Source organism: Thermobia domestica, chromosome 7 (genome assembly GCF_964235325.1).
Source record: "Thermobia domestica chromosome 7, izTheDome1.hap1.1, whole genome shotgun sequence".
In the NCBI taxonomy this organism is placed as follows: Eukaryota; Metazoa; Arthropoda; class Insecta; order Zygentoma; family Lepismatidae; genus Thermobia; species Thermobia domestica.
This window is the reverse complement of record NC_137460.1, coordinates 111,600,553-111,613,519: the sequence shown is the minus strand read 5'-3', so window position 1 is coordinate 111,613,519 and position 12,967 is coordinate 111,600,553. Positions and strand designations below refer to the sequence as shown.

The 12,967-nt window shown below is 33.4% G+C and overlaps 1 protein-coding gene across 3 annotated transcripts in view; it reads right to left on the bottom strand.

The window, feature by feature from the left end:
• LOC145690341 (sister chromatid cohesion protein PDS5 homolog B-A-like) overlaps window positions 1-12,967 on the bottom strand; it is a 104,026-nt gene that overhangs the window by 44,201 nt on the left and 46,858 nt on the right. For all 3 annotated transcript variants that reach the window (XM_081765138.1, XM_081765140.1, XM_081765139.1), the window contains exons 7-8: window positions 8,352-8,598; window positions 3,631-3,782 (exon numbers count right to left, since the gene is read on the bottom strand). In XM_081765138.1, the coding sequence (XP_081621264.1) occupies window positions 3,631-3,782; window positions 8,352-8,598 (399 nt within the window). The remainder of the gene's footprint in view (window positions 1-3,630; window positions 3,783-8,351; window positions 8,599-12,967) is intronic.

Genomic DNA, 12,967 nt, shown 5'->3' with positions numbered 1-12,967 from the left:
ATAATGCACCACTTGATTAATCCACCAAACACAGAATATGATCTTGCGTGGGAGAGAGGTGATCTTGAAATGTTAGGAACAGGGTCACGTGGTGACAACCACGTTGCTACGGTTGGAAGCGTCAAACTGGACCCACTATTCGTTATTCGTGAGCATACTTGATGAATATGAGTGTGTTGCCATGCTGAGATAGTAGCGACACACAGTTGTTACTAAAGATATACCACATTGACTTGACACCTAGTCTTCCGTTCCAAGCGCTGCTATCGGTTGAAGGAAATCCACTCCCTTTTGTCATCCGCTCTCTCGCTTAGCAACAGCTGAACCCTCATTGGCTAAATGCGTGGATGTGTGAGGGAGTGAGTTTTAGTTCGCATTTTTTCCACGGCTCAAGAGATTTTGGCAGCACTATAGTTGTTTCCTGTTAGCTGTCGACAATGTGTGAGGCATCCACTTGCTCAACTTGTATACCTTCCCTATGCGAAGCAGGTGAGATCTTACCGTTTCCATAGAAACCTGGAAGCGTTCGGTGAGTTCATACGTTTCACTACTATCCTCCTTTATGGCTGTCTTCAGGGCCTTGTCATTCAACACCTGTGTTCGCGTACTGCAGGGTTTATCACAAAGACTCAGATCTCCGGACCAATGCTTGGCGCTGTTTTCATTCAGTCGTCGAATGTCTAACATATTCGACGACTTGATGCGGCTGCTGATAGGTTCATCTTAAAATCATACAACAAAAAAAAAAAACAAGCTGCTTCGATACCTCAATTTCTCTTAGACACTGGACAAGCAGTGATTGTTGTATGTCCGCGCCTATATTGGTAGGGTCAGAAGTCACTGTGTTTCCTCTCTGTGACCGCTTCATCAAATGGGATATGAAAAAGGTATAAGAACTTTTTCTTTTGTTGTCTTGTATTTTGTGTATTTTGTGTACGTACGGTATTTAATTTAACATTCCTTTGTTACAATATTCGTAATATGTATAAGTTAAATAATCATTTAAAAAACAGCGTAATTAAGTATGTATACATCCTTGGCTTCTAATGAATCAGTTATAAATTGTCTAAATGTTGCTTATGCACATTTTCAGTACTTCCAGCAACACCACCAACCCTTCCGATAATAAAAAATGCCGATGTCATTCTTAACAACAACACCACCACCAACAACAACAACAACAAAAACGAACAGTTACAAGTGATGTAGAAAGGGAGTAATACTTTGTACTGAAACATGTACCGTCTGTGAAGTTTGCTAACCCTAACTTTTAAATGGTCAGTACTAGTAATTCTTTATTCATAATTTCACAGTTAATGTCTGTGTCAATAGGTTACACGCTCCTTACTTGCTCTTTTCACACTCCCCCCCCCCCTTCACACACAAGGAGGCGCTCCTCCCAGGTTAGAAATCTTCGATTTAAAGTCACAAATTACATATTGGTAGACCATGCAATTTCAAAAATACATTATAATGATTTTTTTCTGCTTTAATTCTTTTGGTTCACTTCTTGCCAAGTGAGCTCCTATCAAAGCATAGGAGAAAAGAAAAATTACATTTATTACTTTAGATGTATTATGAATAATTATAAATTTATTCTGAAATTATAAATTTATTTTTAAATTAAGCAATAAAAATCCTTTTCTTTGGCTTCGCACTTTGTTTTCATTGGATATTCAAACATACTTTTGAACTAAGAGAACTTTCGAGTTAGACCGTACTATATATAAACGTTTTGATAAGGTACCTTATTTACGTGCTTATGATTATCTATACTAAATAGTAAACTTAATAAATAAATTATCTGATAAGCTGTAAGTAATGTTAACAAATATGTAAAAGTTTAGTTATAAAGTTATACTGTATGCATTTTTTAAATTTGATTTTTATTATTATTCCATGTCCTTTGTTCTTGCTTATATAAATATTAGTCTATTAAAAATTTCTGTTAATTTAATCTACCTGATTCAAATTCTAGATCGATTCGTAATGCCATTGTGATTAATTTGTTTGTTTGTGTTTTCAACACAAAATTTTTACGTTTATGATTTATTTTTAACATGAAATATAAATAACATGTTTATCAATCGAACTCAAACTCAATATCCCACATCAAAGGCAAACCAGTAACTCCTAAGATGAGAGGGAACTCAAAAATCCTTATGGGACATAAAAATAATAGGATATTTGGTTCAATCGAGACACACGGATCCACCTCCCTCTCTGCCTTTCTCGTTACATTTTATATAAAGAACTGTTTCAATTGTTACACCAACTATAGAAAAGTCTTATAAAGTAGTATGTGTGTAAAGAGTATTGTGTCATAGAAAAACGTAGAGAACAATCTGCTATTTAACAGTGTATTTTGCTATATATATATATACAGCACATAAATAAATAAATAAATAATCTCTCAGCAAAATAAAAGCTGTCAATTATGTTCGGAACAAACGGCATACATTGTAGCGCCTCAGAAGTTCGTTTCTTTCGATTTTCTCAAAACCCACACATGAGAATATTCCCCCAAACAGGTTACTTCGTTCATCCTAATGTGAATTAACGTCAATTGTGGGTTATATCTTATTAATCATACTATGTATTATTGTCTTCCTATTTGTCATTATGAAGAACTTAATGAAGGATATTTTCCTATCAGTTTAATCTCAATATGTGGCATGGTTCTAATATATATAATAAATTTTTAGGTTACAAATTAAAGTATTTTTTTCTCAGAAATTACGCATGAGCTCTTACCCTCCCGCACGTCATTTTATTCAGCTCCGTAAGATCTATTGATTGATATACGAAGTATGTTCAAAAGTATCGAACTTTTGGTTGGCAAAAATACGTTTGTTAATTTGGAAATCTGAAACACTAATCCCCTTCAAAGTAGTCCCCTTGGTGATGTATACACTTCCAGCGCTCCATTGTTGGAAACACTTCTGGAACGCAGTTCTTGGAATGGTGAGCAACTATGTCATCGTATTTCGCATGATGTCTTCTCTTGACTCAAATTGGGTCCCTTTTAGTGGCATTTTCAGCTTGAGAAATAACCAAAAGTAACGCAAAGCTATGTCGCGTGAGTAGAGAGCCTGACGACACACAGGAATGCTGTGTTTGGCGATGAAAGCCTGAATCAAATTTCCCGGACACTCTCCTCATGCATAAATTCTCGTCCAAATTGAATGTACAGATCCGATTGAATAGTTCCTGCCTGGGTATCACCAAGCTTTTGGCAAAATTTAATGTAATATCGTTGCTCAAATGTTTTTGTCATTTTACAAAAATAAATAAATAAATAAGTCCGACGTCCGCTTACTACAAGTCATCACTCGCTTGCTAAGTGCCAGCGACTGACGCTTTCTGCGGGCGGGAATAAAATCACGACTGCGCATGAGTGTCCCCTCTACATCTACACTGAAGAAAATCTTCCGCACTGCATTGGTTAACGCGGGAAAAAATAAGGTTCGATACTTTTTGAACACACCTCGTATGTCTCACCTTTGGACATTTTTTTCATTAAACGCTAATAATACAGATTTTTTTTAAAGTATGACTAATACAACAATGAAAATCGAGCAAAATAAAATAAAATTAATGATCTAAAATATTAAAGGATTAAAAATTTACCTGTCTTCAATATCTGTTCTATAGTAACAGTGCAAAATTTCATTTCTCATCCACTCGGTATGTTTGAAAGCTTCTTTCGAAACAACAGCAGTGTTTATCAGTGTCCGATAAATCCTTCCAATTCCACACATGGCAGTTTTCTTCACTTGGAACTAATATATATTAACGAGATTTGAATAAAATACATATAATTAGTATTTTACTTAAAACTTTGGTTAATTAATGCAAGTATGTGTAGTCAGATATTTAATTTTTAATATTTTGGATATATTAAGGCACTTATATGAAAATACAGCAAAAATAAAGTAAATACATAATAATAATAATAATACAAACAATTAATTCTAAATTAGACTTAGCATTTGACACGAAATAACAATTATCCTGACAAAACAAAATCACAATGAGCATTAACTTCAAAAAAATTCCAATGATGTATTAGTAAGAACCCCCATAGCAGAACATGCCGCGATCTGCGATGTGATCGCAGAAAATTTGCCGCGCCTGTGCAGAAAAATTGCCAGAGGCAAAGAAAGTAGTCAACAGAAAAGTATAAAAACATGCTTGCTATGTGTAGATGTCCTAAATGCACAGATGACTCGCATAAATAGAGTTTTAACTGTTTCTTACGTCGCGTAAAGCATATTTTTAATATCACAAGTGTTACTTCTGCAGAAAATTTTTGCAGAATTCCTGCAGAAAATTTTTGACTTACAAAAGCTCATCGCAGAAAGACAAAAAAAGTTCTGCCATCGGGGTAAGAACTGAAATAAAAACTGAAGCTTTCCTGGTGTCGTGAAGAATGTAGTCATTCTTGAGGAATCAACTAGGTGAATTCCACGTCGTCCAACGGTTCGAGAACTGACAACATTGTTCTCACCTTCAGGGTAAAATTCAAGAAGAGATGTATGAGTACATTCATATAACAAAATTTAGGTAAACTACTATAATACAGTAATTAAGAAGATGAATGATTGTTTAGTTCTTACTAATTTATCTAATGTTTACATAAGGTTTACAGTCATTTAGAAGAAATGAATCACATATCTTGCATTATTCTGGTACACAACATGTCTATTTATATCGGATGTGGCATGAATTCGATGCCATCAAGTTCCTACATTTTATGTGGCGTTTTTCGAACTGATTATGGTTTTACGTCATCTTGTTGCAGCAGGGTACACTTTCAGTTCACCAGTGCAGGATATTTTTGGCGTAGTGCAACATACATCGCCAATGCAATGATGGCACGACCGTTAGAAACGAACTCGAAGTGAATTACTCTCCCTTAGTTCCGCCACCAAGTATGACTATATTCGAAACGGCCCTTTTTGACGACTGGTTCTGGAAGTTGACCCACTGTTTTGGAAATTCGGATTTCGAATAAACACCAATTTTCATCGCATGATGACAACTCGCTTCAGGAAGTGCATATCATGTGGATTGTGCCCTCCCTCACCCCACTACTCCCATCTGGAGCTGAGTTAGGACCAATTCATGTGGCACAATGCGGCAGCTACTGATGGTTTTCCTGAGTGCCTAAAGGTGACGCACCACAGTGGATTGGAACATGCCGAATTGCTTTAACAATCTTGATGTGCTGATGAATGGATTTGATTCAACAGTATGTCGTATGACCTCAAATCTGTTACCCTCGGGTGGCTGGACCTTGGTTAATCTCTGACGTATTTACAACCTGCAGAATATTTCTGGAACCAACGAATTGCTGTGCTTTGGTTCATTGCATCTTCTACTTTCCAATGACAAATGTTTTGAGTTAATATCCATGACAAATGTTCGAGTTCATACAATAATAGTTCACGTATCAGATATTGTTGAGCACCCACTGTCACTGACACTAAAAACGAACTGAAGAGACTGACGATGTGGTAGCCTCCGTGTGAAATAATTCGCTTGCCATACTAATTCTTGGGTCAGTTTGACTTTGTACTTACGTCAATCACAGGGTATACATACGCCTGCTGTTTGGATTGTGGAAATATTGTAGGACTTGTGGTTCATCATTGTAATAGTTAAGCGTTTTAATTGGACATTAAACTTATTCTTTCCACAAAACTAAGTTTCATAACAACAAATATCAGAGCGTACTCAAAGTTACTTAATTTTACAATAGGGGTTCGCTTGCGTCATTTCAGACAAAAGTTATTCACACAACGGCTTCGCATACAGAACTCTTCTTGGTATGTTGTGCGAAAACCTTCGAACTATTAACAGCTATAGACACTATACATGTCGGTCTGCTGGAACCGTCAACTTTAGATCAGCATCCTCTCTTCATTTGCAGACGCAGATTCTGTGGTGCGAAATTCATTCGAGCCGAACAAAATATTAGTTATGAGTAATTTGGCATGTTTAAAGTCATTTTAAAAATTAACATAGTACTAAACACTTGGTGAAACTGAAATTTGTGGTTAGTCTATTAATATGGCTGAAATCCATTTAAGAATTCCGTACATTTCGTTCGGCTGTTCAGAATAACGAACGTCCCCAAACTACCCAGAATGCTGTACTCGGTACACATTCTAGCCAGTCCTGTTGTTAGGTCTCCGGACCTAAGCCCTATCGAATACTTAAGGAAGATGATGGGACAGAACCTGAACGGTAGCCGTGGTCTAGTAACAACCATTACCCAGCTAAGTCATTATTTACAACAAGCGTTGCACACACTGCACTTGACAGCATCCATACGACCACCTTTCTGCATGAACAACTGCTTGTATAGCCGCTCAAAGTAGTTACATGTGCTATTAACATATTTTTTGTGTTTTAAACATCTTGTATAACATTTTAACTATGGGATTTCCTATGAACACCACATTTTGATCACACTTATTTTTTGTTGTATACTAACTTTGGTACATATCCATAAATAATACCTACGTTTGGCATTATTCATTTTTATTGAATGAATAATAATTATAAGGAAAAACAATTAGTGAAGAAAACACGTCTTATTTCTGATCAAATTGAGCCAAACAAAGGTTTATTGAACAATGATATTGATATGTATGTGTTCTAAACATTTATATCCAAATGTTAGTTATTTATTCTCAAAGTGCTTCTATTTGAAATCAACTTAGTAGAATTTGTGACTCACTTGTTACTTAGTCAGATTTCTGCTTACTTTGACTTCACACACTATGAAGTCTGTTCCAAAATCGTCACCACTTGATTTTATTTAATATCGTTTTCATCATTACTAAGGGCAGGAGTTTTTCGCAATTTGAAATTAAAAGTTTCGTATTTTGTCGCATTTTTGAGATATAAAATTTCTCATTTTGTCGCTAAGTAAATTATTTTACAAACTCTAATATAAATTATACAAATTCTAATGTAAGCTCAATATAAGTAATAAGCAATAAATCAATAATGCTACTTAGGACAATGAAGTTATTCTTTATGCAGTTATTAACAACAAATTACTTGTTTCTTCTTTTACAAGTCCAAAAACTTAAAATACACTAGCACAGTATCATCACGATTGCCATCACAAAACACCACACATTGTATTAGTTATACACCGAAAACACATATACATGTAAAAACACATACATACAATACATTAGTGCAGTATCTTCTAGCATATCTCGTCTGCAAATTATTATTCTGATGAAAAGTGCAGCATGTTGCATGTTTCAACATTTCCCTCTTTCATTTGAAGCTTTCTATCATTCGTTACCAAGTTGTATTAAAAAAAAAAAAAAAAAAAATCCTTTCACAGTCAGTATTCGTTATTGGAAGCCATATTGCCGACAGGCACAAGCTATTTAAGTTTAAATTTTTATTCCCTTTGAAAAATTGCACTTTTTATTTATGTATTTTAACAACTAAAATTGACGTTTTTAAAATTCGCAATTTGTCGCGTTTTGCGACACATTTCGCTCAAAATGTCAGTTATCGCATTTTGTCGCGACTTCAAAATACCTACTTCCTTACTCAATCTGACGTAGTTCATTGGAAAACTAAATCTCGACTTTGTAGGAAAACTTTCGCGATTTCGCAACTTGCGAAAAACTCCTGCCCCTAATCATTACCGTGAATAACAGTGTTTAACACTTGGACGCTGTATTGTACAGAAGCCCAAAACAAGTCCCTGACATATCAAAAAAGAAATGAATCGTTTCCTCCAGTTTATTTTGAGATGATTTTTTAACGTACAGTAATTGTAACAATGTCCTTTGCAGGTGAGATGATTTTCAGTTCTTTTAATTTATCCTGATGGCGTTTTCTGCTTGACCTGTCATATTGGTTGTGAATTATCATATTTTTACTTGAATTCTTACAATATCCTGAATAACATTTCTTGTTCAAGTGATATTTTTCATTCTATCAAATGTTACTATCGTCTGGGCAAATAAACGGTACTGAAATAAAATGATTTCATTAAAAATAAGTAACTGACTTTCTATTTCAATGTACAATGCAACACACATTAAAAGTCTGAGAAGTCAGCAAGTTGCTTTGCTCACTTAATCTTGTGTGCAGCAAGAGAAAAGGAGACCTCTGAAAAAAAAATCCATTTGCATAAGTCAGCACACACCGTAAGAAAGAAAAGTGAATAAAATGTGAGTACCTTAATTAAACAGATCTGCAAATTTGTTGATAAGCCTAAAAGAAAACAAGAATTCTACAATGCTATAGTGAATCCTTAACTTTCCAATTAGAAGCATGTGTTAATGCTAAACTGTACGCTGACTTACATCCTTGTCCCGCAATCTTCCTCGAACGACGAACAGAAGCTCCGAACAGTCATTAACAACAGAAATATCTTCTTTCACACTCTTGACAATTGTGTTAATAATCTCAAGTCTGATGATTTCTGAGTAATCATGTTCTTGTGCACAAAGTACTTCCTTCAAATCTGATCTCAACTCTGGATGATTTATCAATAAAGCCAATGATTTTTCGATACATTTCAATCTTACGTCACCACTGATGTCATTAAACCTGCACAGAAACCAGAGAAAAATGTTCGTCTATTTTGTTGTCGATGCTTGTTACAATACCAGGTCAAAATACCAAGGAATAACATCTAATATTTCAGAATATTTATTTATTTATATTAATTCATGTATGAGGTAGATACACGAATGAAAGTGAAGTAATTGAAGACACAAATGTGCGAAAGTGACCTGTTATAAGAGCAAGGCTTCGAGTAAATTAATGATTATAACACTTTTCTAACACGAAACTAAGCAAAACCGTATTCGATCATTTGTGTTTTTGAGATTCTCGATAGTCTTACACGAAAAGTGAATACAACACAATCTTCTCAGCTCATTAAATTTTGTGCCTCGGAAATTCTACTGTAGGTAGTATTACGTAAAAGTGAATATAACACATCATCTTCAATCATCATCCATATAAGAATAGACAGTGCCATGAGCAAATACATGCTTCTGAACTCGGTACATTTTACTATACTTCGTTCCGTAATTTTTAAAGAAAACATATTACTATTAATTCTTGTAGTTATATTTCTGTTTGACTCATAAAACCACGTTATTTGAAACATAAAATACTGAGCATTAAGGCTATGTACTCAGTATTACTATAGATAGATATATATATATATATATATATATATATATATATATATATATATATATATATATATATAAATTCAATGCAAGCAATTTTTGAAAAATGTGACTAACATGTAATTCTTTTATATCTTCGATTGATGCAGTTATAACCAATAGCTGTATTATATCTATTTTTAAAAACTTTTTGGTGAGGTTTCTTTCTTTCTTTTTTTTTTTTATTATATATAAGAAATTTGCTCTTTTATAACGTACATACACAGTACATACGTTTGACAGTAGAAGCTGTTGGCTTTATTTAACGTTGTGCTGGACTAATAGGGATAAAGTAAAAATAGGAGTGCACCTAGAAAGATCATGCATACAATCTTAGTATTATCAAAGTTACATTATAGTACATAGAACAGAATGTAAATGCTGCGTTCGAATATTGCGTCACCGCGGAATCAGGTAACTTTAACACCATAGTCAAATTCAGTATTAAAATAGCTTATAATACCTTAGTAGAGTTAACACGATGGTCTTTAGGATTAAGATTATTATAATAATAATTACATGTCAGCAGATCTTCAGAAATTTCTAGTGTGACAACTTTATTAAGGTTTAGAGAGAGAAAGCTAAACTTGATATTCACTTAAATGCAAAAATGTAAATATTAGCCAACATAAAAGTATACTAGCATAAGTTTTTTTGTTATAACTGAAATAATAATCTCGTAATTAAATTCAGTATCTTTTTTTAACCTTATAAAATTAGGTATAGAATATCTCTAAATTTTGATGAATTCGTCATGCAAACCCCACAGAAATTATATCAGTGGTTCTCAATCTGGGAGGCACGCTCCCTAGGAAGGTATGAACAGCCACCAAGGACGCAAGCTACTGACAGAAAAAAAATCCTGCATTCGTAATTACAAATATTACGAATGTTATGACAAAGAGGGGTTAAATTAAATAGTGTAAAAACGCAAAGTAACCAAAAGAGTAAGAACTTTCGTTTCATTGAGAATAAAAGGTATGGGTCACCGCACTAAACTTTGTCGCTCCAATTTCTTAAATTAAATCGCGTTCAGCTAGTGATTATTGAAACATGTATTTGTGAAATACAAATAGAATTATAAGGCGTTTTCGGGAAGCTTCTTCCAAGGGAAACACTCCTAAAAGTAAACTACCTTCTGTGGATATTTTCACAAGGAGTAATTTACCATTTATTAAATATGAAGAAAATCGCCTGAGTCGTTTTTGACAAAAATATCCCAAAAAAACACTCCCAGGAGTAAACTACTCCTTCTCGTAGGATTGTTTCATGAGACATAATATCCTCAATTGTGGGGTTATTAAAGAAACGTTTATTTACGAATAATGAATGTCATCGCTGAGATGTATTTGAGAATATCACATTTATTTATTTATTTATTTATTTATATGAAAGTACACAGGCATACACCCACAACATACCTTCTTGACTTACATAATTGATGGTAACATGACTTTACAAAGAAGAAAAATAAAACATGGAATGAGAAAAATAAAAGAAAAAAATACTAAAAAATAAAAAGGAAAGAATGTACAATCCAGCCACGAGAACAATAATATACATATATATAATATATATCAGTACGTTAACAAATAATAATAGATCATACATGGTCATTATTCAGTATTTCATAGAGAAGTTTAACAAATTTAACTTTTCCATCTGAAAATAGGTCTATCCTATCATTTAATTTATTATAGACTCTCAGCATTCGTATAATAGGTAAGTGTGCATGAGTTGAACTTTTCGACATAGGTATATAAAAGATATTTTGATTTCTGGAGCGATATCTTGGTACATAGAAAGGGATATGTAGCAACAGTGTTGAACTATTAATTCTATTTGTCAATATATTTCTTAAAATAATAAGAGAATGTACAATTCTTCTATCCTTTAAGCTACTTAGGTTGAATAGTGAGCGTAAAAGTGACACTGACAGGTAAGTTGTTGAATCTGGTTTAAATGTTTTATAATATAAATATCTCAAAAATTTGTTTTGAATCACCTCAATTGCTTGGATGTCTCTCTTAAAGTGGGGACTCCAGATTACCGACGCATACTCTAATTTGCTTCTAACTAGGGTTGCATATAACTTGATAATTACTGATCGTCCCGAAAAAACTCACCTCTAAGAGTAAACTACTCCATATGAATCTTTTCAGGACAAGTGAATAATGCCATATTTTCAGCGTATTAGTAATGAAAGATTTGTTTATGAAATATGAACAAAAATGCTCGAGTCGTTTCTGAGAAAATTTCCCTCAAAAAACACTCCTAAAAACACTCCTTGTAGATTTTTCAGGATAAACGAGTTATACCCTATTTAGTCAGGTTATTAATGAAATATTTATTTATGAAAAACGTATGAACAAAATCGCCTGAGTCACTTTTGAAAAAATTGTTCAAAAACATCTCATTCCATACTTCTAGACTTTTTCCAGAGAAATTACTTATACCACAGTATAGTGTCGGTATTGATGTCTGAAATACGAAATAAAATCGTTAGATTGTTTTTTCGAGACAATCGACATTGTTCATTTTCACCTTTCAGTAAACTATCCTTATTTTTGGGAGTAGAAAGAATTTTCGAACTCCCCTCCCTAGAAAATCTTAAAGTTCAAAATTTGGTGCGAATACGTTGAACGGTATGGCCTCTAGGTGAATGAACATGTGTGCATGGGGACCAAAGGGTGGATGGACACTGACGGGCATTCAAAGTAACTTTTTCGGCATGAAGGGGCTATGAAACGTGTAAATCTGTTGAAATTTCGAATTCGGTTTGTTTGAAGTTACTATACTTTCTTCTTTCCTATCGTCACTCGAAAAGAACAGAACTGGTAAATAATAATAATTAAAGTGTCATAAACTTGAGGAAAATATAAATGAATTTCTTCCTACATAATTTTTTGATTACATATATAAAATCAAAATTTAGTAATAATGATAAGTATGTACCATGTCAAAATCATATCAAGTACCAGATTCATATAATCATCTTCAATAATGGTGATTTCAATGTCTCAAAGTCTAGGACTCAATATCTCAAACGTCAAGACAAGTTGATGCCATTTTGGAAAAAGAGGCCTCCATTAATTCACTTCTGTAATGAAACCAGCCATGAAGTTTCTTGAAACAAGCCATAAAATTATTATAGATTACCCATTTCATACGGTTTTTGAAGTAAAAAGAGCTATTATCTTTAATCCTTACGACTTTTGAAATGATTATTATCAATTAAAAATTAACTTCTGCAAAATTTAATTGATTAAATTAAAAATTACATTTTTAAATTGGTTTATTTGATAGTTGATTTTCTAATTGATTATTTAGAAGCCTGGCAATATTTAATGTACGATTAACTGTACTGTTTCGATTTTCTTAATCTTCTTTAGCAAATCTGAGAAAATCACGTCCAACTCACCTCACTTCTTAGAATTTTGTGTTTCACTATTTAGTTTGCAATAGAATTCCTCTTCTTTGTAAAGTCTTGTTGCTATGAAAAACTTATGCAGAAGATTTTGTGCTAGTTTGCGGAAATCTTGCACAGTTGTAATAGGCACTTTATGAAGATGCTATCTTTATCTTAAGTAAGCATGTTATGTTTACATATAGTAATTACTTAGCCAAATAATTACGGAGTAACACTATAACCGTGATGTTTTTTTTGCCAAATATTTATATCGAAGAAAACGGGAACAATTTCTCAATTGTTAATACCAATTTCTTTTGAGTTTTAC